At 39.2% G+C, this 25,721-nt stretch overlaps 2 protein-coding genes across 5 annotated transcripts; one reads left to right on the top strand and one right to left on the bottom strand.

Annotated features, from left to right (window-relative positions):
• Positions 1 to 4,493: 4,493 nt before the first annotated feature.
• On the bottom strand, positions 4,494 to 18,544 carry gan (gigaxonin). Its single transcript, XM_037106193.1, has 13 exons — positions 18,366 to 18,544; positions 17,661 to 17,854; positions 17,349 to 17,463; positions 16,860 to 17,210; positions 16,452 to 16,520; positions 16,216 to 16,367; positions 15,655 to 15,776; positions 15,238 to 15,350; positions 13,937 to 14,086; positions 13,145 to 13,281; positions 7,777 to 7,911; positions 5,626 to 5,735; positions 4,494 to 5,539 (listed from the first exon to the last, which is right to left on the bottom strand). The coding sequence occupies exons 2-13, from the start codon at positions 17,840 to 17,842 to the stop codon at positions 5,367 to 5,369; spliced, it is 1,809 nt and encodes a 602-aa protein (XP_036962088.1). The 5' UTR covers positions 17,843 to 17,854; positions 18,366 to 18,544; the 3' UTR covers positions 4,494 to 5,366.
• Positions 18,545 to 18,781: 237 nt separating this feature from the next.
• Positions 18,782 to 22,058, top strand: acd (ACD shelterin complex subunit and telomerase recruitment factor). 4 transcript variants are annotated; one of them, XM_037106190.1, is made up of 3 exons: positions 18,782 to 18,987; positions 19,169 to 19,247; positions 19,502 to 22,026. In XM_037106190.1, exon 3 carries the CDS (start codon positions 19,594 to 19,596, stop codon positions 21,442 to 21,444), a length of 1,851 nt encoding a protein of 616 aa, XP_036962085.1. In that variant the 5' UTR covers positions 18,782 to 18,987; positions 19,169 to 19,247; positions 19,502 to 19,593; the 3' UTR covers positions 21,445 to 22,026. The 4 variants fall into 4 exon arrangements, with proteins under 4 accessions (XP_036962085.1, XP_036962086.1, XP_036962083.1 ...); XM_037106191.1 differs by lacking the exon at positions 18,782 to 18,987 and having other exon boundaries at positions 19,014 to 19,205; positions 19,502 to 22,058; XM_037106188.1 differs by lacking the exon at positions 18,782 to 18,987 and having other exon boundaries at positions 19,014 to 19,247; positions 19,502 to 22,058.
• Positions 22,059 to 25,721: the final 3,663 nt, after the last annotated feature.

Below are 25,721 nucleotides of genomic sequence, written 5' to 3'. Positions count from 1 at the left end.
GCTAATTGGCTAGAAGAGAGAGCTGCTGTGTAGCTTCATTTGTCAACTCAGGGAGTCACTGTCCAGGCAGCTGTTGTCAAGGCAGATTTCAAAAATGGTCAAAATGTCAGAAATTCTGTTACCTGAACAAAAATCTGATAATACATAAATTGCATCTTGACAGCATGGAAATGTTGGTGATTTGTTTAAGTGTTTTGCTTCATAAGAGAAAATCTGATGTTTAAAAATGCCACTCTTACATTGACTTCAGTTGCATGAGAGCAGAATTCTAAATGTTCAAAAACTGAGTTTTTGAGATAAAAATTCCGATATTTGCCATTCTTCATCAACCATGACTCCAAAATATTCTCAATTTTTTCAGGAAGTTTGAAAATGTATTTAGCAAGAATTTGATAGTATATGTTTAAAGTACTGTTTACAGTCAAACATTTTGATGCACTGTAGGCTTAATTTTTGATAAATCAAAAATCTGAGAAACAAGTGTTGTGGAGGAAGGTCTGAAGATGCACTCTAGCAAGTTTGGTGACAGTTGAGCAAAAATTGTGGGAGGAGATAGGTTTTATAAGTTTTACAAGTTTTGAAAGACACTGAGTGCTGGACTTCATAATTTGTAATGAGTTTAAGTGGACTAAAGTTTCAGCAGTATTAGGGCTACAGTTTGGTGAAAGTTTCAAAACTGTTGCATGTACTGTTGATTTTGTAGGTATTTTTAAAGTTTTTAAAATGTAAATGCTTATTGTGCCCCTGCCCCCCTAGGAGGAATATTGACATGTCCTTGGAATTAAGTAAATCTGGCAGGGGGCCAGACATTTCTGTAAAGTTTGGTGAGTAAGATTTCCTCGGAAGAAAGAAGAAAGAAAGAAAGAATGCTAGGGTGACAATGGGTGCGCATAGCAGGGCTGCAAGGAGAAAAAGAAAATGCTCCTGCTGTTTGCAGTTTGCTAAAGATCATGTGGACAAGCCAGAAGGCTATTGGAAAAATGTTTTGTGGAAGGATGAGACCAAAATAGAACATTTTGGTTTAAATGAGAGGCGTTATGTTTGGAGAAAGGAAAATGCTACATTCCAGCACAAGAACTTTAACCCATTTGTGAAATCATGGTGGTGGTAGTATCATGATTTGGCCTGTTTTGCCGCATCTGGGCCAGGATGGCTTGCCATCCTTGGTGAAACAATGAATTCTGAATTATACCAGCAAATTCTAAATTCTAAATGTCAGGACATCTTTCTGTGCACTGAATCTCAAGAGAATGTGGGTCATGCAGCTAGACAACGACCCTAAGCGCACAAGTCATTCTACCAAATAATGGTTAAAGATGAATTAAGTTAATGTTTTGCAATGGTCAAGTCAAAGTCCTGACCTTAATCCAATTGAAAGGTTCTGGAAGGACCTGAAGCGAGTAATTCATGGAATCCACCAATAAAGTTGAAGCTTTTCAGTATGGAGGAATGGGCTCAAACTCCTCCAAGCCGATGTGCACGACTAATCAACAGTTACCAGAAATGTTTAGTTGCAGTTATTGCTGCACAAGGGGGTCACACCAGATACTGAAGGTTCACATACTTTTGCCAACTCTAATGTAATACTGAATCATTTTCCTCAACAAATGAGTATATGTATATGAGTACAAGTATAATGTTCTTGTCTCATTTATTTAATTGGTTTCTCTTAATGTACTTTTAGTACTACTGTGAAAATCTTTTGCTTTAGGTCATATTTATGCAGAAATATACAACATTCTAAAAGGTTCATAAACTTTCAAGCACCATTGTAAATGCAACTGCATGACAGTTTGATTTGGATGTACTTCCTAATAGAACTTTTAAAAAAATGTCTGTATTTTTATTGAGTGTAGAACATTATTAATGGCACTCACTCAGCTTTTGGTGCATCACAGAGTATAAAAGGGGAAGTAAGAGGATGATTTTAACTATAAAAGGGGAGGTAAGTGGATGATTTTAACTTCTTTGTGATCAAAGTCTAGCACTCATAAAAATATTGGCATGTGGTATTTGGTTGCATACAAACAAAAAATAGGACTAGGAGACATATTATTGACCACTTCGGTGTTTAATTCCTTTAACATAAATGTATGACACAAACATGTTACAAAACTTCCGCAATCATCAGTTACAAAAGCACAAACTGAAACAGGAGTTTGACTCCCCATTCTTCACAACATGACTTTGGTTAAAGTTAAGATTATTTTCAGTTTAGTCTGCAATTATTTTCCCTGTTTCAGTGTATCATAACACAGACAGTCATATGGTTCTAAAATGTGAGAACAAGCTTTGTTTGGGATACAGAGCAGCTCGGAAATGGAGTGTATTTACTGTAAATGATGAGACTATGGAATGTTAAGTGTCATTGCAAAAATAAGGAAGCACGATATTCTCAGTCGGGCCTGCACAGACTGGTCTTGCTGCTTGTGGATCTCTGGAAATCATATCAGTGTCAAGATACTGTTCTTCTTCTAACATGGATGTATCACATAGGGTGGGACACTAGCAACAGAGACTATTTGGTTTATCTAACATAATATCAAAAAATATCTCTTTTGATATATCTTTCTCAGCTGATCATCATTGACAATCAAAGCCTGTTTTCTTGCTGTGTATACAATATTACTTAAGTCAATAAACCATTTACAGCAGAAAACACATGCAACAGGGAACCTCTAACTGTTAAGAAGCTGACCATAGCAGAATCTGATTTCTGGCACACTGTTGTACTATTTATGAATCTATGAGCAAACGTGTGATACAGCCATCTTCAACTCCATAAAACAAAAGAACTCCAAAGTAAAACAGTAGACAAATGATCTTTGAATAGCTGATGGGATGATGTTACATAGACAAACAGGTGTATTTCTTAATATAAGATAGGTCACATATGACTGCATAGATTACTTTCTCTATTTCAATGGAACCGTCCATTGGAAGTCTTTTATTTCCAGTTGCTAGTAGTTTCCTACATTACTCTCATTAAATATTTTGATGACAGTTGACTTAGTGAAGTTGTAGACTGAAGTAAAAATGGTGGCAAAGTGAACTAAGTGGCAAGTTTACTGTAGTGACAAGGTAACAAGCGTTAATGTTGAGAATGAGGATTACACTTAGCTGACATTCCTCTGTCAGTTTAACATTTATACTTTCTGTGTTTTGAATGTTGGTAGTTTTTTGTCTTCTATTATGATCCCCATTGTTAAAAAATGTCACATATTAAAAAAAAATAAAAAATAAATAATATATATATATATATATATATATATATATATATATATATATATATATATATATATATATATATATATATATATATATATATATATATATATATATATATTTATTAGTAGTAGTAGTAGTAGTAGTAGTATATAGAGGTGATATATTTACTTCACTGACTCCAACTGATTCTTATACCACATATAAATACAATGTACAGGGTTATCTTACATTTTTGTGTCACAGCATTACTTGAGCGAGCTTGTATTAACACTCAAAATGAGTTTCACTGACTGTGCTGCTCCTGAGCTGTGGACAGACAGCAGCAGCTGCAACTCAGTACTGACTGGAAAGTCATGTCAGAGGTCGCGAAGGCAGCAACACATCCAGCAACTCAAAGAGTGTCACCTGCAGCGACATCTACTTTTGAGCAGGCTGGGCCCACACAGCTCAGTAAAAGAAAAAAACACTGACTCTAAAATTAATTTAAGATTTCTTTCATGAACTTTTATCTTTTAATATCTAAGTGACACTGTTGTTGATTAACTTGCAGCATCCCAGCAGAGCAAAGGTTTACAGTGACAATCATGGCACTAAAGGTCACTATGTGATTTTGGGATGTCCAGGTTGAAGCACTGTAGACTGATGACAAATTTAGAGCTTTGGCAACCCAAGACAGTCAAAAAGTCCTCCAAATAAAACAACAATATATGTCCTTTGTGACATCCAGACCAACATTTTGTGATGCCCCTATCAACAGGACGGCATCATCTCAAAACTGTTTTCTACTCTGATAGTTAAGATTAAGTTAAACATCTTGGTAAGGGTAAAGTTAAGATTATTCTTTATCTTAAAATGACTGCTTACTTAAGATTAGGAAACCTTTGCCATCATGATTACAAAGTCCTTTGTTGGTATTGGAAAATGGCTAAAATAAAACATTGACCATTGCCAGAAAACACTCCCAAAATCTCCCATGTTGAAGTCTGACTTATCTATCAACACTAGCCTCTCTTCCCTCCACAGACTTTGTGGTTCAATAAAAATGTCATACTACTTCTGTCCTCTCTTCTGACGGACAACAGAAATAATTCCTACAGCTGGTGGGGATCTTTGTCACTACAACGTGAATAAATTCCTTTTTGGCAGGTCAAAAAAACAAATTCCATCAAGATCACTTTCTACATAAAGCTACAACAACAGTGCCAACACTGTTTTCCTGCATTTCAAAACCTGACCGTGGCACAGATTAACAGAATGAGTTAATGTGGGTTGACATTTCACTGCTTTTGATTTATTTCTGGTAACACTGTAGCACTTTGATTCACCAGGCATTCACCATACAGTCTGACAGGTCCTGATACTGATACTTTATAGGCTCACACAGATTGCAACATACAGGCTTTACAGAGAGCGACATGCACTGGACCCACAAGATCATCATAATAGTAAAGTGTGCAGGGCCCATTACTCAAAATGGCTTGTTTGTGGTTACAATGCATTCTGGTCTATACCATAGTAAGTAGCAGGTGTGAAAGATAGTTAGGTATTTGCTTTCAACACTGGATTTCTTTGGATAACAATTCCTACCTTCAAACCCCTCTGCACCTGCTGCAAATATCAAATAATATTAAACAAATTTTCATTTTGCCTACATCTGGATAGAGACACAAACTATACAACATCAAACAACATAATAGATCCTAAAATGCAAATTGCAACACAACAGTACTTTTAAAATGTGTAACATAATCCCTCAAGTGATAATGTGGTAATTAATTTGTCAAATTTTGCTTAAAGTTTAAATCCCTTACCAGGTTAATAGATCACCAATAAACATTATAAATGAGGAACGTCCTTTAAAAAGAAAGAAAAAATAGGCCTGATCCAATCCCATGGTTAAGAGAATGAAATACTTATAATATACTATAATTATATAAAAAATGCCATAAAACATATAATGTCAAAAATGTGTTTGGATGAGCTTTTGCCCCCTCAAGTCATTCAGGAAAAGGGTCCTGAGTACAAAACCCCAGAGCAGTCACAATCCTCAACATCAAGTGACTGTAATACTTAAGTGTTCATAAAATCCCTTAACATAACCTAGAGCAGGCAGAAAATACCAGTGTGCAAAACTGGACTCAGACTCGGATTCGGAACATGCCCTGGCTCCACTGAAGTCGGAATAGTCGACAGTTGGCGATGCGCAGGGCGGCACAGGCTGTTTTGGAGAGGTCGCTGGGTAACATGGGCTTTGTGCGATGCCATGTCCCGGTACTGCGGCGAAACTCTCGGATGTAGTCAAAGCTTGTTCCTGTGCATAGAGAAAACACCAGTATTTCACTTTCAAATACATATGTTCCTGAAAGCCCATCTGAACTGTGTTGTTGTCTTACTGACCTGTGTCCAGGTCTCCCACTACATAAATGCTGGCTCCGATGGGCACAGCACCATAAACAAAGGATGAGCTGGTCTGTATACACAGGTTCTGGTCATCCAGGAACATCCACCTACAGCCATCACATAAATGGTTATGGGTATCAATAAAGATGAAAAAGTTTCTGTAATCTTACTAACACTTGCCTGGATTAGCATCTTGATTTTCTATATGACAACATTGTTGTTTTCTTTTATTTATCCAGTTTGCGAATAAATATCTTTTAGGCAAGATATTTGGTAAATGTTTACACTTGTTTTTAAACCCAATGCCTCAGAAGCAGCATTTCCTACAAATACTTCTCAGGATATACAGTAAATATTTCGAAAACACAAATACTATCACTTAACTACATTCCATCAAAAGAGATCCAGGAGTCATATCAGCTTAGTTGGAATTTAAGAAAAATAAAATATTTGGGAGTCTCCATCACTAAAGGATTACCTAAACTATACAAAGAAAACTACGATAAAATAAGCCAAGAGATACAAAAAGACATTGGAAGATGGGCCACTCTGCCGCTAGATTTTAACTCGAGAATCGAAACAATCAAAATGAATTTGCTACCGAGACTCCTCTATTTATTTCACTCTTTACCAGTGGAGGTCCCTCAAACCCAGTTTGTGACCTGGAACAGAATGATATCACGGTTTATCTGGGCAGGTAAAAAACCTAGAATTAGATTAGAAACTATCCAGTTGCCTAAAGATAGGGGGGGAATGGGTCTACCAAGTCTGAAAGAATACTACTTTGCAGCCCAGCTGAGATATTTACTCTGTTGGTGTAAACCAGGCTACACTGCAAAGTGGAAAGAAATTGAGAAAGAGTTTGGAGGATACCCAATCCAGAGTTTGATTGGAGATAAAGAAGCATACAATAAAATTAAAAATAAAATTGATTCAATTACATTGTTCACTCTGGAATTATGGTATAAAATTATTAAAACATATGGGATGAATAGGGACATACATTTATTAAAGTGGGTTTCATCTGACAGCAATTTCAAGCCTGCCAGATACGACAAGGGATTCAAACAATGGGAAATTAAGGGAATTACAGCTTGGTGCACGTTAGAGAAAGATGGGGGGCTGGAGAGTTTTCAGAACATGAGAGCCAAATATGATCTGAGTAAGCATGAATTCTTTAGGTACATACAACTAAGAGATTACTACAGGAAAGAAATCAGGATGGACCCCTCCACGGAAGTGAATGGTGTGATACAAACAATAATTAGTTTTTATAAGGACACCAAAATTAAAATGATATCAGCACTGTACCAAAAATTGACATTAAACAAGAATACAACTAACTATATAAAAGAAAAGTGGGAGTCAGAGTTAAATATAGAAATTTCGGACAAAGATTGGTTAAATATGTGGAAAATGCATCAAACAACCACCAGTTCGCGGACGTGGAGGGAGTTCTCTTGGAAAAATTTGGTCAGATTCTTCATCACGCCCAAGGTCAAGAGTAATTATTTGAGTGTGAATCTACCATGCTGGAGAGAATGTGGAGCATTAAGTTCAGACCATTCACATGTATTTTGGAATTGTGATAAGGTACAACTGTTTTGGAAGATGGTTCATAAAATCTTGCAAGAGGTGTTGAGATATAAGATTCCTTTGTGTTGTAAGGTACTCTATCTGTGTAATTTCACCGAAGAAAATGTCCATGCAGGGGATAGATATCTGGTAAATATACTGTTAATAGCTGGTAAAAAAGCTATCACAAGAAAATGGGGTAGAGCGGACCTTCCAACCCAGGAAAACTGGATGGAGATAATAGAAGAAATCTATGTGATGGAAAAATTAACACATCGCCTAAGATTACAAGAAACACAACTGGAGGACAAGTGGCTAAAATGGACATTTTTCAGGACCAGGATCAGCGACAAAGACTATTGAACGAACATTAGCTACAGAGGACGAAATTGAGAGAACCATTGAATGAACAGGAAGAAATGCAACTCCCAATGGGACTGTCTTGTGTATTTGTTTTGTTTTTTTTGCTTTTTAGTGTGGCTTTGTCTGTTCTCTGTTTTGTAGGATGAGAGGTCTATGTATACAAAATTTCAAAAGTGAAAAAAAAAAAAAGCAGCATTTCCATATACTGACCTCCTCATCTCGTCATGGTAGAACTCAGACTTGCAGGTCATCATGTGTCTTTGATCGGGGTTGTCATTCTCTTGACTTCTAACTCCACCAAACACATAGAGCTCCTGGCCAACTCCACACGCCACTGAACCAAACCTGACAAGGAAAAAGTATGTTTACTCAAGCACTGTACTTGGGCCTAATTTTGAGGGACACTCAGCTACATTTTGGAGGCAAATATTGTACCTATTGCTCCACTACATTTGTCTGATAATGACACTGCTAGTTACCTTGCAGATTGCTGCATCAGAGCGGAAGTATTGCAATTCTTAATAGCTCTAACTTATCTGCAGTCGGACAAAAACATAAAAACAACAACACACAGATTGCCATCAAAAAAATACTTAATATCAGATCTGATAATCGGTCAATCTGTACAGTATATACACATATAAATAAATGTATAATTTACTGTAACTTGTAGTTTGGATACTTATCGCACACTGACGTACAGTTTTGTAACACCATCACTAACATCGGGTATATGTTACCCAATATAAAATGCCCGATAAAACATACGTCCCACAAAAATATATTAAAGTAAAACAATACATGGCAAACTGAAGTACTCTTATTTTATTTCCCCCTATACAAAGTCTCATAAAACAAATACAAGGTATCATGGGGGGACCCTTTAAAAGGTTCTAAAATTAGTGAAAAATGTGGGAAATGTCAACGTCAACGTTCCTTTAAAAAAAGATATGGAGCAGGGAACTTGTTCCTCGGTCCACCCATTCATGTGTGCCTTGCCCGGTGAAGGCACAGTCTCTAATGTTGGTAAAATAAACATGAAAAATGTTTTACCCTCTATCACTATTGTCGGGTGAAAATCACCTGAACACGTGCCTAATGAAGCTAACAGGCATGGGAGCAGGGAAACATGCCTACCTTCAATGGTGTCAGTGAGCAGACTGAAGCTACTCATGCACCCACACAACTCAGACAGCAGCAACACAATGACAATCACGTGAACAATATTGCATGGATGAAAATCACCTAAAGTTAGTGTTCTAGGGTTAGTACAGATATTGTACTAAACTGTCATTAAAGTACTATATGCATATGGATGATTTCCACTTTTAACAAAGTAATATTTTAACATGTTTTTTTTTTAATTTTTTTTTTACTTTTACTCAAGTATGACATCTGGATATAAACTGCTGTTCAAAAGTTTGTAATCTTACAATTGGTGGGGCAGAGAGGACCTTATTAGGGTTCTACCCCTTCTAAATTGTGCCGGTTTATTATTATTATCATTATTTGTTGTCTGCCGCTTGAGCTCAAATTCCCGTGAGCTGGAATAGGCCAGAAACTTGAAACTGGGGCCAATGATTGGACATGATGTGCATCAACTTTTAATAAAACATAAGCCCAGTCAGCCAGATGGTGGTGCTGTAACTAAGGCTTGAAAATGTGTTTTTGAGAAGGCCGCGCCCCTCACACCTTAAGTCTGAGTTGAAATTTGACACACGAGTGCAGCTCCATGTGCTCTACGAAAAAGCCTCTTGGACCATGAAGCTCTGCCTACTTAGATATTTAGCTAATTAGCATAATGTGAAAAACAGTAAAATGAATAGAACTTTTAAAAGATTGACTCTATCAACACTAAATTTGGTATATGGCTTCGGGGGATAAAAAGACTCATTTCTACAATAAATGAGCCAGATCGGTCAAACAACATGACCGCCATGGACCAATGTATTTTTGCAATGGGCGGGGCTTAGAAATGATTGGCCATAATTCCGACACCCTTTGCCCTATCATCACAAGACTTGGTGGGTAGGTTCACAACTGTACTAGGAATCTGCCTACCAAAGCATGAGCTCAACCTATAGGGGGCGCTATAAATGCTACACATGCGTATCTCAAAGACCATTGGACGGAATTTCACCAAAGTTGGTATGCTTGCTCTAGGAGTATTAACTAATATCTTGAGTGCCATGTTGATAGGTGAAAGCAGGCGTGGCCTATTCATCATTAACCATTTATGGCGAGCTGCAAGGACCAAGAGACACGAAACTTGGTACGTTGAGTATAAATGACGTCCAAATGCTGCTCCAAAAATGTAATCACAATCCATCAGATGGGGGTGCTATAACATAGTGCGTAAACTTCAAAAGGCTCAACCTGCCAAGGCATAAGTGCTATTGACTTGAAAATTGTCATACACATCCTCCTGATAGTCCTCTACAAAAAGACTCCTGCACCATGAAAGCTGCCATTACAGATTTTTTGCTAATGTGCATAATTTCCTCCATATTTCTCCCAAAATTATCATGATCATGGAACTGTGATTACTTAAACATTATAATACCTATTGAAACTTTAAAATTTTACCTATTTCAATTTATGTTTTAATGTTCAAATAAAGTCTCTATGTGAAAGTATAACACAAATTCCATCAGCATGTAGCTGAAAACCCAATTTGGAGAAATCTGGGACTCATCATGGGTATGTGTTGCACAGATCTTTGAGGAACATGGCGGCCGATGTCATCGACGGCGGGGGATGAGGGTCAGGATGGCCGGTTTGGGGCGAAAGAGGTTAGAAACTGCAGATTGCTGCTTGCGGCTAAATTTTTTAAAAAGGTCTTTCATGCTTAAGGTTGTAAAAGTCATCTTTACAAATAGATGTCACTGGTAAAAAGTGATTGCAAAAAAAAATGTTTTGTACCATGACAACAAATGTTGTACAATGATTCAACCAGCCTGACAACTGACAGGCCCGATGGTTTGCATCAAAATCTGTGCAGTGGGGTATTCAATAGAAAAAATGTTAACAACAGTATTTTTCCCTGTCAGGTATCACTGTGGGGGTATCACTAAGTTAAACTAACATTTTTTGTTTTGGGGCCTATTTTAAATGTAAACAATACATTTGGGGCCTTAATTATACATTTGTATAAAATATAATAAACCATTAGTGTAGGGAAGATAAAATTTTTTTTTAAAAAAACAGTATAACAGGTGTTGGAATACACAAATGAAGTCGTTCATTGTGGGTTTCAAAAAGGACACTGAATGAACTCAGTCCACCAGAATTCTCTGGGCCTTCGCACCATGCTACAAAGACTGCCCAATTTTGAGCTACTATTGGTCAGGGTGACAGAAACTGGACTGGCCCCTCATGGGCTCAAAAGCTGCTGCAGAACTGCCAGCTGCAAGTCCAACAGGCAGGGCTCCAGACTAACTTTTTGCATTGGTTGCAATGGTGCACCTAACTTTTTTTTTTAGCTGCACTGGCACAAAATTTAGGTACACTCAAATTTTAACACCATACGGAGACCTTTCTGGCTCCATAACTTTAATATAACGTGGATGATCTCCAAACAAGAGCAAGATATTGAGAAATCCTTGTCTTTATTTGAGGGACATGTTTCAAGTGCTTCACTGAGCTGAAATTGCAAAATAAAACATTAAGCACAATAAAACATTCCCAAATAAACAGTGCTTGTGCTTAAAGTGCTTCGCTGAACTGAAATTGATTATTTCGATCAAACATTTCAAGTAAAATAAAACATTTCAAAATAAAAAGTGCTAATGGTTAAAGGAGACATATTCTGCCCCTTTTCCACAAATTATCATTATGTCAACATGTCTTACAGCTTGCTATCACTTGCCACTCAGATGGCCAGCACTTGGAATGTGGCCTTCTTGCCTGTTGGCCTTGGCTAAACCAGCTTGCCACACTCTCCCTTGCATCAAAATCCTCCAAACTGGGCCCCTCCATGCTGATCCTGATCCTGCTGTGTTTTTTTAAAGTTTCGATACGAAACGTTGTTGACCCACTCACAAATGCACTATTACCGGCCATACTCTGACCACACTCATGACCGTATACACAGTGCATTATATTACGTCCTTTATCGTACCATAACCAGGGAAACGGTTTCAACCAGTCCTGCCTGAAAAAAATACGTTTTCAGCTTTTTACTTTGAGTGTCGGGGGCCGGGTTCTTTCTCTGACTCGGTTGTCTACTCTGGTTCCGAGTCTGGTGCTGCCGAAGGACCGGGGCTTGGCATCTCAGCAGGAACCGAGGGAATGGCAGCAGGGGTGGCTGTCGGCTTAGATTGTTTAGTGAAAAAACTTTCAATACTTCTGCCCCTCTTCATTTAGCCTCGTTTTGTCTCGTTTTGTTTCTTTTCTTTTCTTTTCCCCTTCCACTGCTGTGGCACCCAGTCAGTCGCGCCGCTCGCGTTTTTTTTGTTTTGTTTTGCAGCTTGAAAATGTTTTAAATTTAATTTAATTTAAATTTTAAATACACACAACGGAGAGCAGTGACCACAGCCAATATGAGGCCAAGTTCCGCCCAAACTCTGTCTCTTATTGGTTAGACCAAGATAATGATCTACCATGATTGTCAGTTCAGTCACAGGAGAACACAGAGAGATGATGTGCTTGCAAAGTACTTTTACATTTTTTAGATGCACCGGTGCGACCTAGAAAAATCCTTAGGTGCACTCTTAAAATTTTTGGTCGCATATGCGACCAAAATGGTCGCACTCTGGAGCCCTGGTAGGCCCACATAACTTCCCTCCACAGCAGCGACACAAGGTCCTGCAACAGCTTCCTGTTGTGGGGAAGTCCCTGCGAGTCGATTCCTGAGTGCAGTAGAGTTCCACAGCTCAAGGATGAAAATGTATGATTATTACTCCATGGAAATGCAATCGAAATTCATATATGTCTTGCCTACCAGCAACAGTTATTATCGAGAGCGGACAGGGAAAAGAACGGAAGTGAGCATTTCTAACTGCACTCTGTAATCGGCTCGCAGGGCTTCCCCACAACCGGAAGCTGTGCAGGAGAGTGGTGAGATGTGTTCACTTTACAATAGCAATCCGGCTAAGCTAGCAGAGGGTTGATACCTCTGCTCTGAGCATTATTTGTGGCTTTCTGATTAGGCTTGATTTCAACTATTTACCCATGCTGTCTCTGGAAGTCTAAATAAATAGGTGGCACAACCAATCAAGAGATATGCAAACCAGAAGACTGTGACCTTAAGATTACAGGTTGTGCTACATCTAAAAAATGGTAGGACTCAACAGCCTCAGTCATAGCTACTTCATCTTCTCAAGTAACATTTTGACAGTTATTCTGATTGTCAATGTCAAACAGAAACTAAAACCGACAGTTCTGGGAGAGCATCATCGACCACACAGCCATGTCTTATTTCCTGTTGTGCAATACAGGCTAATATTAAATGAATTATACAGCAAACAAGTGCATACATGCGACAAAAAGAGAAGAAAACAAGACATAACATGACAAGAAGAAAAGAAATGCTGACTTTAAACTGCCTGTATATTAACACGAACAGAGTTTGTTTTACCGTCTCTCTTTCAGAGGACAGAGACCGGTCCATTGTTGGGTTTTGGGGTCAAAGCATTCAACAGAGTCAAACAGCTTCCCATAGGAGCCCCCACCAATCGCATAGATCTTCTTGTTCATTGAAGCGTAGCAGCCAACCTGAAACAGAAGTCAGACAATGCTATAGAAGTCACAGCATGTAGAGAAAGGTTCACAGTGGAAAATTGATATCTTGGTCTAAGTTCTGTTCCTCTTTACTCTGCTCCCAATACCAGGCTGGAGTCCAAAGAAGTTTGTTACGGACACTGCAGTCCATTGCAGATTAATGTCACTCCATAACCTAAAACATACCATTATGGAATTAAATTACATCAGTCATTTAAGTCTCACTTGGATCCATTTATGATAGGAAATATTTTGTTAGTGACAACACATTTGACATACTGTTGATTTTAGTTTGATTTCCCAACTTCAACAAAGAAATACTTGGGTGACTAGTGAAAATATTAAATCAATTTGCCTCACTAATAATCAATGATTTCCTGTTCATTTTCAGTACATAGAATTAAGCAGAGCTCCCCTGTGAGGACGGAACAAGTGCATATGATAAGATATTTTTTAGGAATTAATACTGAGGTTCGATGGTACAATAAATCCTGACAATGATTTTTGATAATATTGCTCAACTCTCTTACATGTCCGATATTATTCATAAATAGCACTGACAACATTATAACATACAAGAGGTAAGTACTGTGTTGTGGGATTGATATGCCTATTCTTTGAAATTTGATATTTGTCTGCATGTTGTTACCTTACGGATCATGGTCATACTGGTTTGCATTTTCCAGGTACTGAAGTGAGGGTCAAATACTTCAACGGTGATCAGCTCCGTTTCTTGATTCTCTCCTCCAAGAACATAGATCAGACCGTCTAGTTCCACCACACCAAAGTTCTGACGAGCCTATGTACATTAGTGACATCTCAATCAAAGCATAGCAATGTCCCACGCATTCAACTACACAGAAACTCTAAATGCTCCACTGAAATCACACTTAAAGCACGGGTATTGCACCATTCCATTTCTGACCACCATTGCTGACAAACTGTAATGAAGGTCCAAATCTTGGGACTTACCTCACAGTATGTCATATGTGACAGCAGTATTTGACAATTTGATCATTCTTTTTGAAATATTCTAACTTGAAAACAGTACAAAGATAGTATCTTTAATGTTTTATCTCATCAACATAATTGAATTTTAGGTAAAAAAATATGTTTATTCTGAATTAGATCCCAGTAAATGTTTCATACAAATTGGGACATGGGCAACACAAGCCTGGGTAAGCTGTGCAATGCTCCAAAAGACCTACATTCAGTTAAACAGATTCACTGGTAACAGGTGATAGTATCATGATTGGGTATGAAACAGACATTCTTGAAAGACTTGGTGGTTCACAAAAAAGGATGAGGGTGAGGTTCACCACTTTGTAAAACACACGATTGTATAAAAGGATATTACCACATGGGCTCAGGAGCACTACGTAAAACTACTGTTAATAAACACAATTAACTTAAAAATGATTGCATTCTGTGTTTATTGACATTTACACAACATACCAACAGTTTAAGAATTCGGGTCATATATTGAAATATAATTTTGATACATAACTATTGTTGAGAGTTTTCAACAATATACAATCAATCAGAATTACTCACTTTTCCCAATCAAATTTAAGGAGGGGATTGGAGTAGTCTATGTCGGGTCTGCCTGTTCTGACAGCATAGTTTAAACTGAACCTGTTTAGCAGCACTGCTGACACCCAGTGGTCATAAAGTTAAATAAACAAGTCAGCAAAAATACTCTACACTCTTTAATGTAACATGGCTGCAAAAACATGGTTTGTATGATCGGCAAATCATTTGTCCTGCGTAAACAAAACTGAACAGCAGCAAATTCAAATACACATTTTCAAACCCTTTCAAACTAAGAAAAAGGGACAGAAACTCTACTGCAAAGATAATTCTCAGCTGTTCATATACTTTTAATGGAGCGACCACTCTAACTCCTGAAAACTCACAAAAAAATAAGGTCAGAGAATGGGCTGTGTATACCTGTAACATTGTGGGTATGGGGCTCCAGGTGTTGGATTCTGGGTCATATTTTTCTCCACTGTCCAAGACTGTGTTGTGTTCATCTCTTCCTCCCATCACAAACAGAAAACCCTCTAAAAGACACAAAACATGGACTTAATATGGACCTTCATATTTACTGAACCTGCTAGTTGCACTGTTTTACTAAAACACTAATTCTGATGAAAGGCTCATCATTGAGGAATTCCTCATAACCAGTATTTGGCAAGTTACTTCGGAAATGTAATGTATATATATTAATGAACGTAATATATATAACTGTTATGTGTTACTTCTGTAGCATGTTACCCTCAAAACTTTTCATGACATGGGGTGTATATATTTTATATGCATCGCTTAAATGATGGTGGATTTTCCTGGCCTAAGCCCAGCACTGACCGGCAGCTACCACCCCGTGTCCAAGACGGGCTACGCTCATTGGCTGCAGCTCAATCCAGCCCTGTCTGTTGGTGTCGTAGAGTGGACACATGCAACGCGTCACAGCAGTCGCCGTCCTGTTTCTGTACAAAAAAACAAACAAACCGGACAGGATGCGAGCAGACAGCATGACCTTGGTGAATTAAGTATTACTTTAATCTCTTCAAGATTTTACTCAAACAAACCATTATTTCATCTGTCATTGAGACATGTCATTATCTGTCTCGGACATCATTCACAATGACAGAAAATGGCTGCATACCAACTACAAGTGAAGACCGTTCAAAAGGCAACTTTAGATTGTTCCGTTTGATTAAGAATCACTTTGAATTTAAATATATTCATGCCAAACAAATCTGGAGATTTGAATTGCTTAGCGTTTTCCCTGAAAATTTGGTGACATAAATTCAAGAGGCCTCTTTGTAGGCCAGGGTTGGATAGAATTTGTCATCATGTTGATGAATAATTACATGTCCAAACAGAATGTAAATGATCAAATGAAGATGGTGGACAGTGACTCACTTGCGATCCTCACCCCCCGCGACAACAATACACTCAGAGTATCCTCTGGGTTTGAACGCAGCGAGCAGAGCTTCACCCTGCAGCTGACCCTCTGTCAGCACAGGCTGACAATATTCTCTGATAACCTCCCTCATTAGCAGCTCTCCCATGGCCTGGTGGGATACAATGTTGTTACAATACTGGTAATACTATGTAGTATATGTTTCAATCTGGATGACACATTACTGTTTCCTTACCTGCTCTCTCAGGTAGCCTATGTCAAGGCCATGCAGCCATACTGCAGACATCACTTCCTTCATGTGTGCCTGCAAATACAGATAGGGTAAAACTCAATGGCATTTATACCGTGATCTGGGTGAATACTGGATTCTGACTGGCCTGAGCATGTCATTTAACTTTTTATGTACTGACAACTCTGACAACTACTGGTAACAAGTGACCCTCCAACACCCCATTCACTATTCAACTATGACAATGAATCAATCTATTTTTATAGTGCCACTTAACAACGTAAGTAATCTAATGACACTTTCCAAATCCAGCAGGTCTTGACCATACTCCCTAATTAAGCAAGTACTTTGTTGACAGTGGTAATTCCTAGTTGCAGGCCTACATTTTTCGTAGCCTCTGTACTCATCACCCACCCTGCGATCCTCAGGGTCATGTGCGAACCATCGCACCACAGCCTCAAGCACGTGTCTTTCATTGCCTATGTTCAACTTCTCCATGGCCAGCACTTCACAGAGCCGGTTTGGGGGCAGCTCCCTGAATTCCTCAGAGACAGCCACATCTGCAAAATGTGTCTGCAGGAACTCGGTGGCAATGTAGTGAACGTGATGAAGGCAGTAGTGCAGAGAGAAGAGCCTGATGCCTATGCAGTTCTCTGCAGTAATGCAGCTCTCTAAGAACTGGCAGCACAGGAACTTGAGGTCAGTCATGAGGAGCAGGTCAGACGCCTGCACCATGTCCTGGATGGTCTCTTCACTCAGAGTGATCTGTGTGTGAATGACAGACATGCAGGTGGTGAGACAAAGACGAAGGTGGGGGAGCAAACAATTACCTATGCTTACCAGACCAAAAAAAAATGCGCGCATGTGTGTGTCATTCTGCTTTTTAAAAGTCTCCACACTCACTTCACCACTGAAGATGTAGTCCAGGATCTGTTTCATGATGGACATGGAGACTCCTTGCAGCTCAATCCTGTATGTAGACCCATCTTCCTTAGGAGGATTGTAATTCAGCTTGGTCCTAACAGGAAACCATTAACACAACTAAATGACACATATGCCAATAAAACCTGTTGTACTTGTATCATTCTTGGCAGTGCCAATGTCCTAATGAAGGGGGACACACCCATTTTACCAAAGATATGTATTGCACGACCATATTAGGGCTGGTGTAACTGAGTCAAAGCTGTAACCTAAGATCAGGGCACATGTTCTGACCTGATATAAGGGCTAGCAGCAGCCAAGATGTTTTTCTGGACGGGAAGCTCCTCTCCATCAACCACCAGGAGCGCGTCGTGGAAACTTTGCTCATGCCAGAAGACGCGAAGCACTCGGAGGAGTTTCTGGGAATGCTGTGGGTCCGAAACCTTCGAACCGGGTTCACACTCAGAGTGGGGCATGGCTAAACCTGACTTTAAACAAATTAACAGGAGACTATCTTCAGTACGGCTTGCACAACACACATAAAAACTGGTTACACAATGGCTGTATAGGCTGCTCCCTCAGTAAGTCACCTGCTACAGCACAACGCGGTGGGCAGCAACGAGCTATACTGCGTAACTTAGCTTGTAAGTTTTGTTGATCACTGTGGGAAAACACACCGTTTTCTATTACCAACTGCTTTCTAGATTAAGTTTGGCGAACATAGTACTTTAAGGCTATGCTAGTAGCAAAATAACTGACAACAAACAACAGTTCATACGTCGAAGTCGATAAAAGGTTGCTAGCCATGGTATTAATAATTTAGTAACGTTAGTTGAACGGGTCACTTAGCTAACAGTCAATGAGCCAAATAATTAGCAAATGAGTAAAGCTACAACACACTGACATAGGCTTAAGCATTATACGTTTAAAATGGTTAAAAACTGTTATGTCAGTCTTTTCATTTTAGCAATTCAAGTGTACTCTTCCTTGGTGTCTTACCTTGATTCTCCAACACGTTTTTTTCTTTTATGGGTATACGCTGTACCTAACTCCAGTCAGGGCAACATAAATCTCTCCATGCGAAATGTTCGAAATGCCGTGAGGACACGTATTATGATGCGTTCGCTGCAAAAGGAAATATCGGAAATACCCCTTCAACGTGTTGATATATATTTGTGTGTATGTGAAACAAATTGTAATGGTTATGAAGCCAATGTAAGTTTAACGATAAACAATGTACTCCCATACGACAGTATTTCATAATCAAAGTTCTCATAAAATCTATGACGTTCATAATGACAGCCATTCCGTACTGGAATTCATCTGGCACATGAATGCAGCATCAGCTAGGCGGAAAGCGGGTAGATAAACAACGTCCCAATACTTTGGGAGGAACCTTTGTGGGAATAGGATTTTGGACAAGTTACTTCAGTAACAGACATTAGTCAAGTTATTCAGATGATTTTATGCAATCTGTTTTATACACTAAGACAAATAAGACGGCGTCGCGTGTTCATTCTCTAGTTGTCGAAATGATTGTACGCAGTGAGTATCACAAAGAAGCGGAACGAAGCCCCCAAACCAGTTTGACAACATGAAGCCGTCAAAATGTATTTCCGGTGTGAGTAAAATCTAAAACCCAACTCGTATTGTATGGGTATACTTTTGCTTTTAAGCGAACACATTAGTATTGAAACAATTAATGAATGCATTATCTTATTTCCATCGTATATATTCATGACCATAAGTTACGGATCTGTGCAAGAGTACATAGAACTAACATTTGCGCTTTTAATTTGAAGGAAACCCTGTCGTCATTCTGGACGCTGTTGCCTCTGGGTAATTTGAAAATATATCTCACCGCCATTACTTTGGTCAAACGTAAGCATTATTACACTTTACACAGGATTATATCAACTGTATAAAGTGTCAACTACTTGTGGAGGCTAGTATGTAGTACTGTGCTAGTTTAGAGTATCGTGCAACATCACTGTAAAACTACATAGGAGACGTCACTATTATGCAAAATCTACCAAGCTTCTATTCCATGATTAATTCTTCCCGCGATTTAACAATAATGTGTCTTGTTATATCATCAAATTGGTATTTCATAAGTTAATGTCTTTCATGTCTAGCTCCCGTGGTGATGCTGTGGTGAAGGAACTACTGAGCAACATAAAAGTTCTGACGGAACGTAACTGGCGACAAAGAGGTTGACACTACAAACATGCCTCGACTTGCTCGCAACAGGCTGTCTCCATGGATAGAAAGTCTGATCCTGAGTTACGGCACTCAGAAGGAGAGCAGCGGGTGGCTGAAGGCTCATGTAATCGGGGTGGGTCCGATGTCTCAGGACCAGGCCCAGTGCACAGACACCGCCATGGGGCCGCTCTTCCTGTCCGACGGGATGCTCCAGATCCCTGCCATTCTCAACGCTTCCGCCTGGGAGCATCTTCAGGAGAAGGAGGACCGCGAGAGCTTAAGCAGTCTGGTCAACACAACTGTGTGCATTAAGGACTATCAACTGCAGTTTCTCATGGCCCACGAACATACTAAATGCAGGTTCTTCTTATCAGTTGGAGAGCTGGCTACTACTGCAGCTGGTCCAGTGAAAGACAACACCCCTTGCTGCACGACACTGCCCTCCATCAGGCAGGAGATCTTTAAGACATGGAGGGCCATGCTGGGTCAGGAAGTGCAGGACTCTCAGGCAAGCCAGTGTGGGTTTGATCTGTCCGAGCTGCTGGGGGAGTGGCAGCATGACTGTATGCAGGCTCTTCTGGAGGATGTGAAGGAGAGGCTGATGACAGTGAGCAGCCGTCCTGTGAGCCCGCAGCCCTCCACCTCAGCTTACACCCCACTGTCAACCAAAGTAGACACATCCACGGCCACGAGCTGGGACGTTGAAAGGATCGCATATAAAAGAGTGAAATGCTTTAGCGTCCCTATAAGGTATCTTCTCATTCCAGAGGACGATACTATGCAGCTGCCAACACCACCAAATGTTGGAAGTAGCTCACCAAGTGGGCTCCCTGCTGCTTCAGGGGACAGAGAGAGAGATTTGCCTCAAGTCTCCAAGCCATCAATGACCACACAGCCTTCTGTTGATCATGCAGAGTGGAGAATAGCCAAGCCAGCAGTTCTGGTGACAGGCCACAACACCAATGGGCACCCATCTCTTCTTGTGGAGGACAGCATGCTACATGATTTCATGATCACAGGGGTGACTGACAGAAGCATCAGATCCTCATCAAACCCCTGGGACATGTTTCCTCCACCATGTGACACTTCTTCTTCCTCTAATCCATCCCCAGGCGCAACACCAACCCACTCCATACACAATCCTACTGCTGAGTCCAAGCCTGATTGTGTTGTCATCTTAACTAGCACGCAGCTTCCTGTCCACAGCTCGAAGGAATCCCAGCACACATCAGAGCACAGCAAGGGAGAACACAGCTACCTCCCGCCGTACCAGAAACTACAACACTTATCTAGTGTCTTCACCACTGCTGGCTCTTCAACTTCTGTGACTCCACCAGAATCCCCTATCAGACCGTTCAACTGTTTGCCTACCATAGATGAACACTGCACCAGCACAGCACAAAAAAATCCCCTGACCTTGGACCAAGAAAGGCAGATTTTGGAGAATGACACGAAGGAGGCTGTTGAGGGAAAATGCAGAAAGGCAAAAAGAAAGAGAAGTGAGCCCACACCAGAAGCACTTACCACCTTATTGGATGAGGAAGAGGCAAAAGCTCAGATCAGTGGGAGTCCTCCGTCTTGGCTCTTTGACACTCGGGCAGGCTCCAAAGAGGACAGCAGTTACAAACAGGGTCAAACTGAAAGGACTGTCGGGAAAACTACACCCACTGTTCATGGTGATGGCCGGCTCTTCTCTTACTCTTACAGAGTGTCTGGACAGAATCTGCAGGACTTCAGTCAGTTCAAAGTAGCTAAGTCCTGGCTGCACTGGGCAGTCAAGTGTCTTGTTGTTCCTAAACAGACAGATAATCCAAACAGCAAGTCAGGATCCACCAATCGGACATCATCTGAAAGGACTAAGGTTACTTCACTTTAGCTTCCAAATGTTGATGAAAATGAAGCTGTGGTATTGTTTCAGTTCACCTTGTTCGTCATTTTCGACATGTTCGACAGTCTCCTCTGATATTGTATACTTTATGTTAATGTTCCAGAGCAGCTTTGTGTAGCTGAGTGTAAATGAGTTTGTAAAAAACATCTTGGTACATGCTGTATTTTAAATGAATAAAAACACAATTTGCTTCTTTCAACTAAACTAGAATATTTTGGCAACCACATCTTGAAGAAATATTCATTGGCAGTGTTATGTTATAACGTTAAACTCAGCGGTCCACTGAACTTGACAAAAAAGGAAATAAATGTGTTAATGCTTAAAACTCCATGTATCATTTTGGCAACTTTAGGATATAATATTAAATATACATTACTGACACATAAAGACATTTTTAAATAAACAAAACAAGGACAATTCATTAATTATCTACTCACCCTCAAGATAATCGAAATTCAGATTAAGTTATGTTGTTAAAAAAACTTAACAGATAAAACCGGGATTGCATCATTCTCCTTATCAACTGATGTAGATGTGGACTTGTTTTAAAGTGTATGAAAATCTATCAAAAATAAAGGCTAAAATGGCTCCATACAAGGTCATCAGGTGTAATCCAAGTCTCCAGAAGCCCTCAGCCTCCATCACACAAAAGGTCTCTCTCCATGTGAGTGTGGTGGATGTTTCATATTCGTGCACACACTGTTGTGTCAGTTGTCACGGCATTATGCTTATCTGTGTGGGACCTGTGTGGTTTGTCAACTACCTACAGGAATCTTCTGGAGCCGCTCAGGCAGCAGGTTTATTTCACATCTGCATTTTGTAACAAAGGACAAAAGAGTAGGGTCAACTCTTTGTCTTTGCTCTGTTTTCCAGTAAATTGTCCTTAGCTTTTTTGGATTACAGTATGTTAACATTTTTGAAACTACATAGAACTCTGTACAATGCATTGTGATCAGAGTGGATTTAAATTCACATCAATAAAATACATGATGACAAAAATTGTTTCTTAAATGTACAAGGAGAAATTAGCCTACAGAAAATATGAACAAACTGATTAACACAGACTTTTTTACACTAGACTATTACCTCTTTGTGTTATATTTTCCATTAAAAATGAGATTTCTGTAAGTAATTTAAATGACAAAAGACAAAATGTGGCATCTCACTGCACTGTATGCAGCAACATATGGTAATATATTTTATAAAGGGCAAAAGGTAGGGTAATCTTGTCATCTCTTGTTGACAAACAGAAGATGCTATGTCCCTGAAAGAACCATCACAAAAATGTTAACTTGCTGTATTGATTTATTTGCTGGTAATAAAACGCATGAAAACAAGTGTTTGATTTAATAAAAACATGGCAAACTCAATGTAGGGCAAAAACATCAAACCAAGTACAATCAGCTCAAGTTTAATGTGCTTTTCTATTTGATTTACATTATTTTGTACACAGACATGTTACCTAGCAGCAAATCTACTCATACTCCTTTGCTACTACTTCTTATACAGGTAAAAATTACGACAGCAGGTGGCGTAGTTGTCCCATTTAGCAGGGTCATCATCAACCTTTTTAACTATGTTACACATGGGTGACCCAAACCGCCCAGAACGTCATTTATACCCATTTACAGAGCATCAGTGAGGCGTCTGCACAGAGCCCAGCTGCTCTGGTCACCCTGCTGCCATCTGACAAGTGATAAACAAGTAGCTTCATTCCTCAGGCTGTGAGCCTTGTGAACTCACCCTCAACACTCCATCATGAACTTTAACCTTAATTATTATGAATCAGTTTGTCTATATTGATCTTGAATGTGATAAACTGAGATTTCAGGTCTCAAGTTTTCTTTCTTAAAATGTTTTCTTTCTTAAAATTTGTATGATATTTTATGTCTTAAAACATATCTGAGGGGTATGCTTAAAAAGCAACAAGGAGTACCTGGTAGAGATAATGAAGAGTAAGTTACATCTTTTTGTTTGTTTGTTTAGCAAACTTAGAAAAGGCTAAGATTATTATATATTTGACATTATTCTTATTGCTTTTGGCCTAGTCAGTTTAGAAAGAAATGTATAAACTTTTCTCCTCTCAAGTCATGCATTTTTACAGTTCTATTAAAAGGGTGGTAAACATTGCTAACTTTCAATTGGGGCCTTTGTTGAGATGCCACCCCATCAGCATGTGGATGAGTAGATAAAAACTGAACTGTCGTTTTTGGGTGAACTGGTCCTATAGCATTAAGACTTTGATAAGTGGTTAACAGCCTCTTGAATATCCCAGCTGCTCTCATCATCTGCTCATTTGTGCAGAGCATTGTCGGATATCTAAATGCTGCATCAGTATAAATTATTGAACGTCTTTTCTGCCGCATGGACGGAAGGAACTTCCAAGTTTATGTCCTTTGAAAATGTCAAATGCTGCTTGCTGTGATTTGTACGTGTCTAATATTGCATGTTAGTTTAGTTTTATTTGCTAATGAATCACTGTCTGCTGAGAGAGAAACAGAGAAAAGAGCAACTTCTGTGTTTATCCAATGAAAGCTCAAAAAAAAAAAAACCTAATGTAAGCAGGAGCCAGCTGTGCACACTTGTAAAGTTGTTATAATCCTCCTTTGACCTATAAACAGGAAAATACATAATATAAAGCATCATGCTCACATCTACAAATAATACACTGTCCATGTTGTCCTTGTAAGGCAATACAGACCCATGAGCCTGCGTGTAGCTTCTCACAGAGAAATTCAAACTCTGTGTATCATGGAGCTCAGCTTTGATACAAAAAAAAGCCTGTTACTGTTTCTAATGAGCAGAGTCCCCATCACCACATGTGTCTCTGTCCAGGTCACATACAGGTTTAGGTATCATTTTAGTGTGTTGCATGTGGAATGTAAAAAGGACCCCAAATGTAGTGCCTAATGAAAATTAAGATATTTTGTTAAATATGTTTGGTCAAAGAGAAAATCATTCATTGCACACATACTTGAGAAACAAAGCATGTCTGCTAAAAGCTACTCAACTGTAGACTTACTTTACTTTGATTGGTTTTGCTTTGTAAGGTCCTGTTTCTTGTGTGGCTCTGTTCTTCTTTTGTAAACTAACCAGCAGCTGCAGATGAAAATCAGTTTCAATATAACTTTTAGACAGTACATCAAGTGGTATGTTGTGTTTCATATCCTACATGGTCTCTTTGCAAATGAAATAGAAAAATGTGTATATTAAACAGTAATGAAGTACACTGACACAAAAATGATCAAAAATAAAGAAGCTGCTGGATGAATGGAAACTGTAGTGAAAGGAATGGATGAATGAATTATGGAGTTGTGGGTAGGGTGTCCTATGTCATGGTTATAATAATACTGACATTAACGAATTATTTGAACCACCTAGGAACTGCAGAGATGGTTTAATTCTACCAGAATAGTTTGAGGGGAAAAAAGTAAAATAAAAAGTAAATAAATAACTTTAACGCTCCAAGAGCTTTAAACCACTGTGATGGCTTTCATCAGCAGATAGTCCTGTCTCCAGGATGCTTTTCTGTGAAGGTGCAGATTTTGTACGTTAACTAGTTTTTATCTGTTTCCTTTACAAAACCCAAACAAAATCAGAAATGTGATTTTTTACAAAGGTATTATTATTATTATCATCATTATTATTGTTATTATTATTATTATTATTATTATTATTATTATTATTATTATGTTGTTGTTGTTGTTAGTTGGGTATAAGTCGTTCGTTAGTTAGTTATAGTTTGTTCGTTAGTTCGTTAGTTCTTATGTGATATTTTCATTGAATCATCACGCTTCATGCACACTTCTCTTGCACACATGCGCAGTGTGTGTAGAGCAGCTGCAGCTGTAGTTGTTATTGAGATCATACATTTCACATGTTGTCAGTCAGCAGCAGCAACTGTGTCCTCAAATATTCTTTGAATCAAAGTTCTGTGGTGTTTGCTGTAGAATCAGTTCCGCCGCATGAACCGTCCCTCGGGTTCCGTTCTGTCAGACTGGTGAAGGTCTGTCAAGAGTCCAAAGAAACCGTTTCAGTTATTTTCCCCTTTAGACACTTTGTTTTCATTTAAGCGAACCCACAGCAACTCCCAGAAAGAACTCGGCATGTTTGCTTGTTCTCTCTGTGTGAGCAACTCTCAGCGTCAGCGGTGGACGTGATATTTCAAACAGCACATCAGTGCGTTTATGTATTGGGTGCCCGGAAATTTTTCCAAATAAACACAGCTTGATTCGACCTGGGTGGGCAGACTTATCAAGCGACTA

Source organism: Acanthopagrus latus, chromosome 8, assembly GCF_904848185.1.
Source record: "Acanthopagrus latus isolate v.2019 chromosome 8, fAcaLat1.1, whole genome shotgun sequence".
NCBI lineage: Eukaryota > Metazoa > Chordata > Actinopteri > Spariformes > Sparidae > Acanthopagrus > Acanthopagrus latus.
Note: the sequence above shows the minus strand (reverse complement) of the source record. Positions and strands in the feature narration are given on the sequence as shown.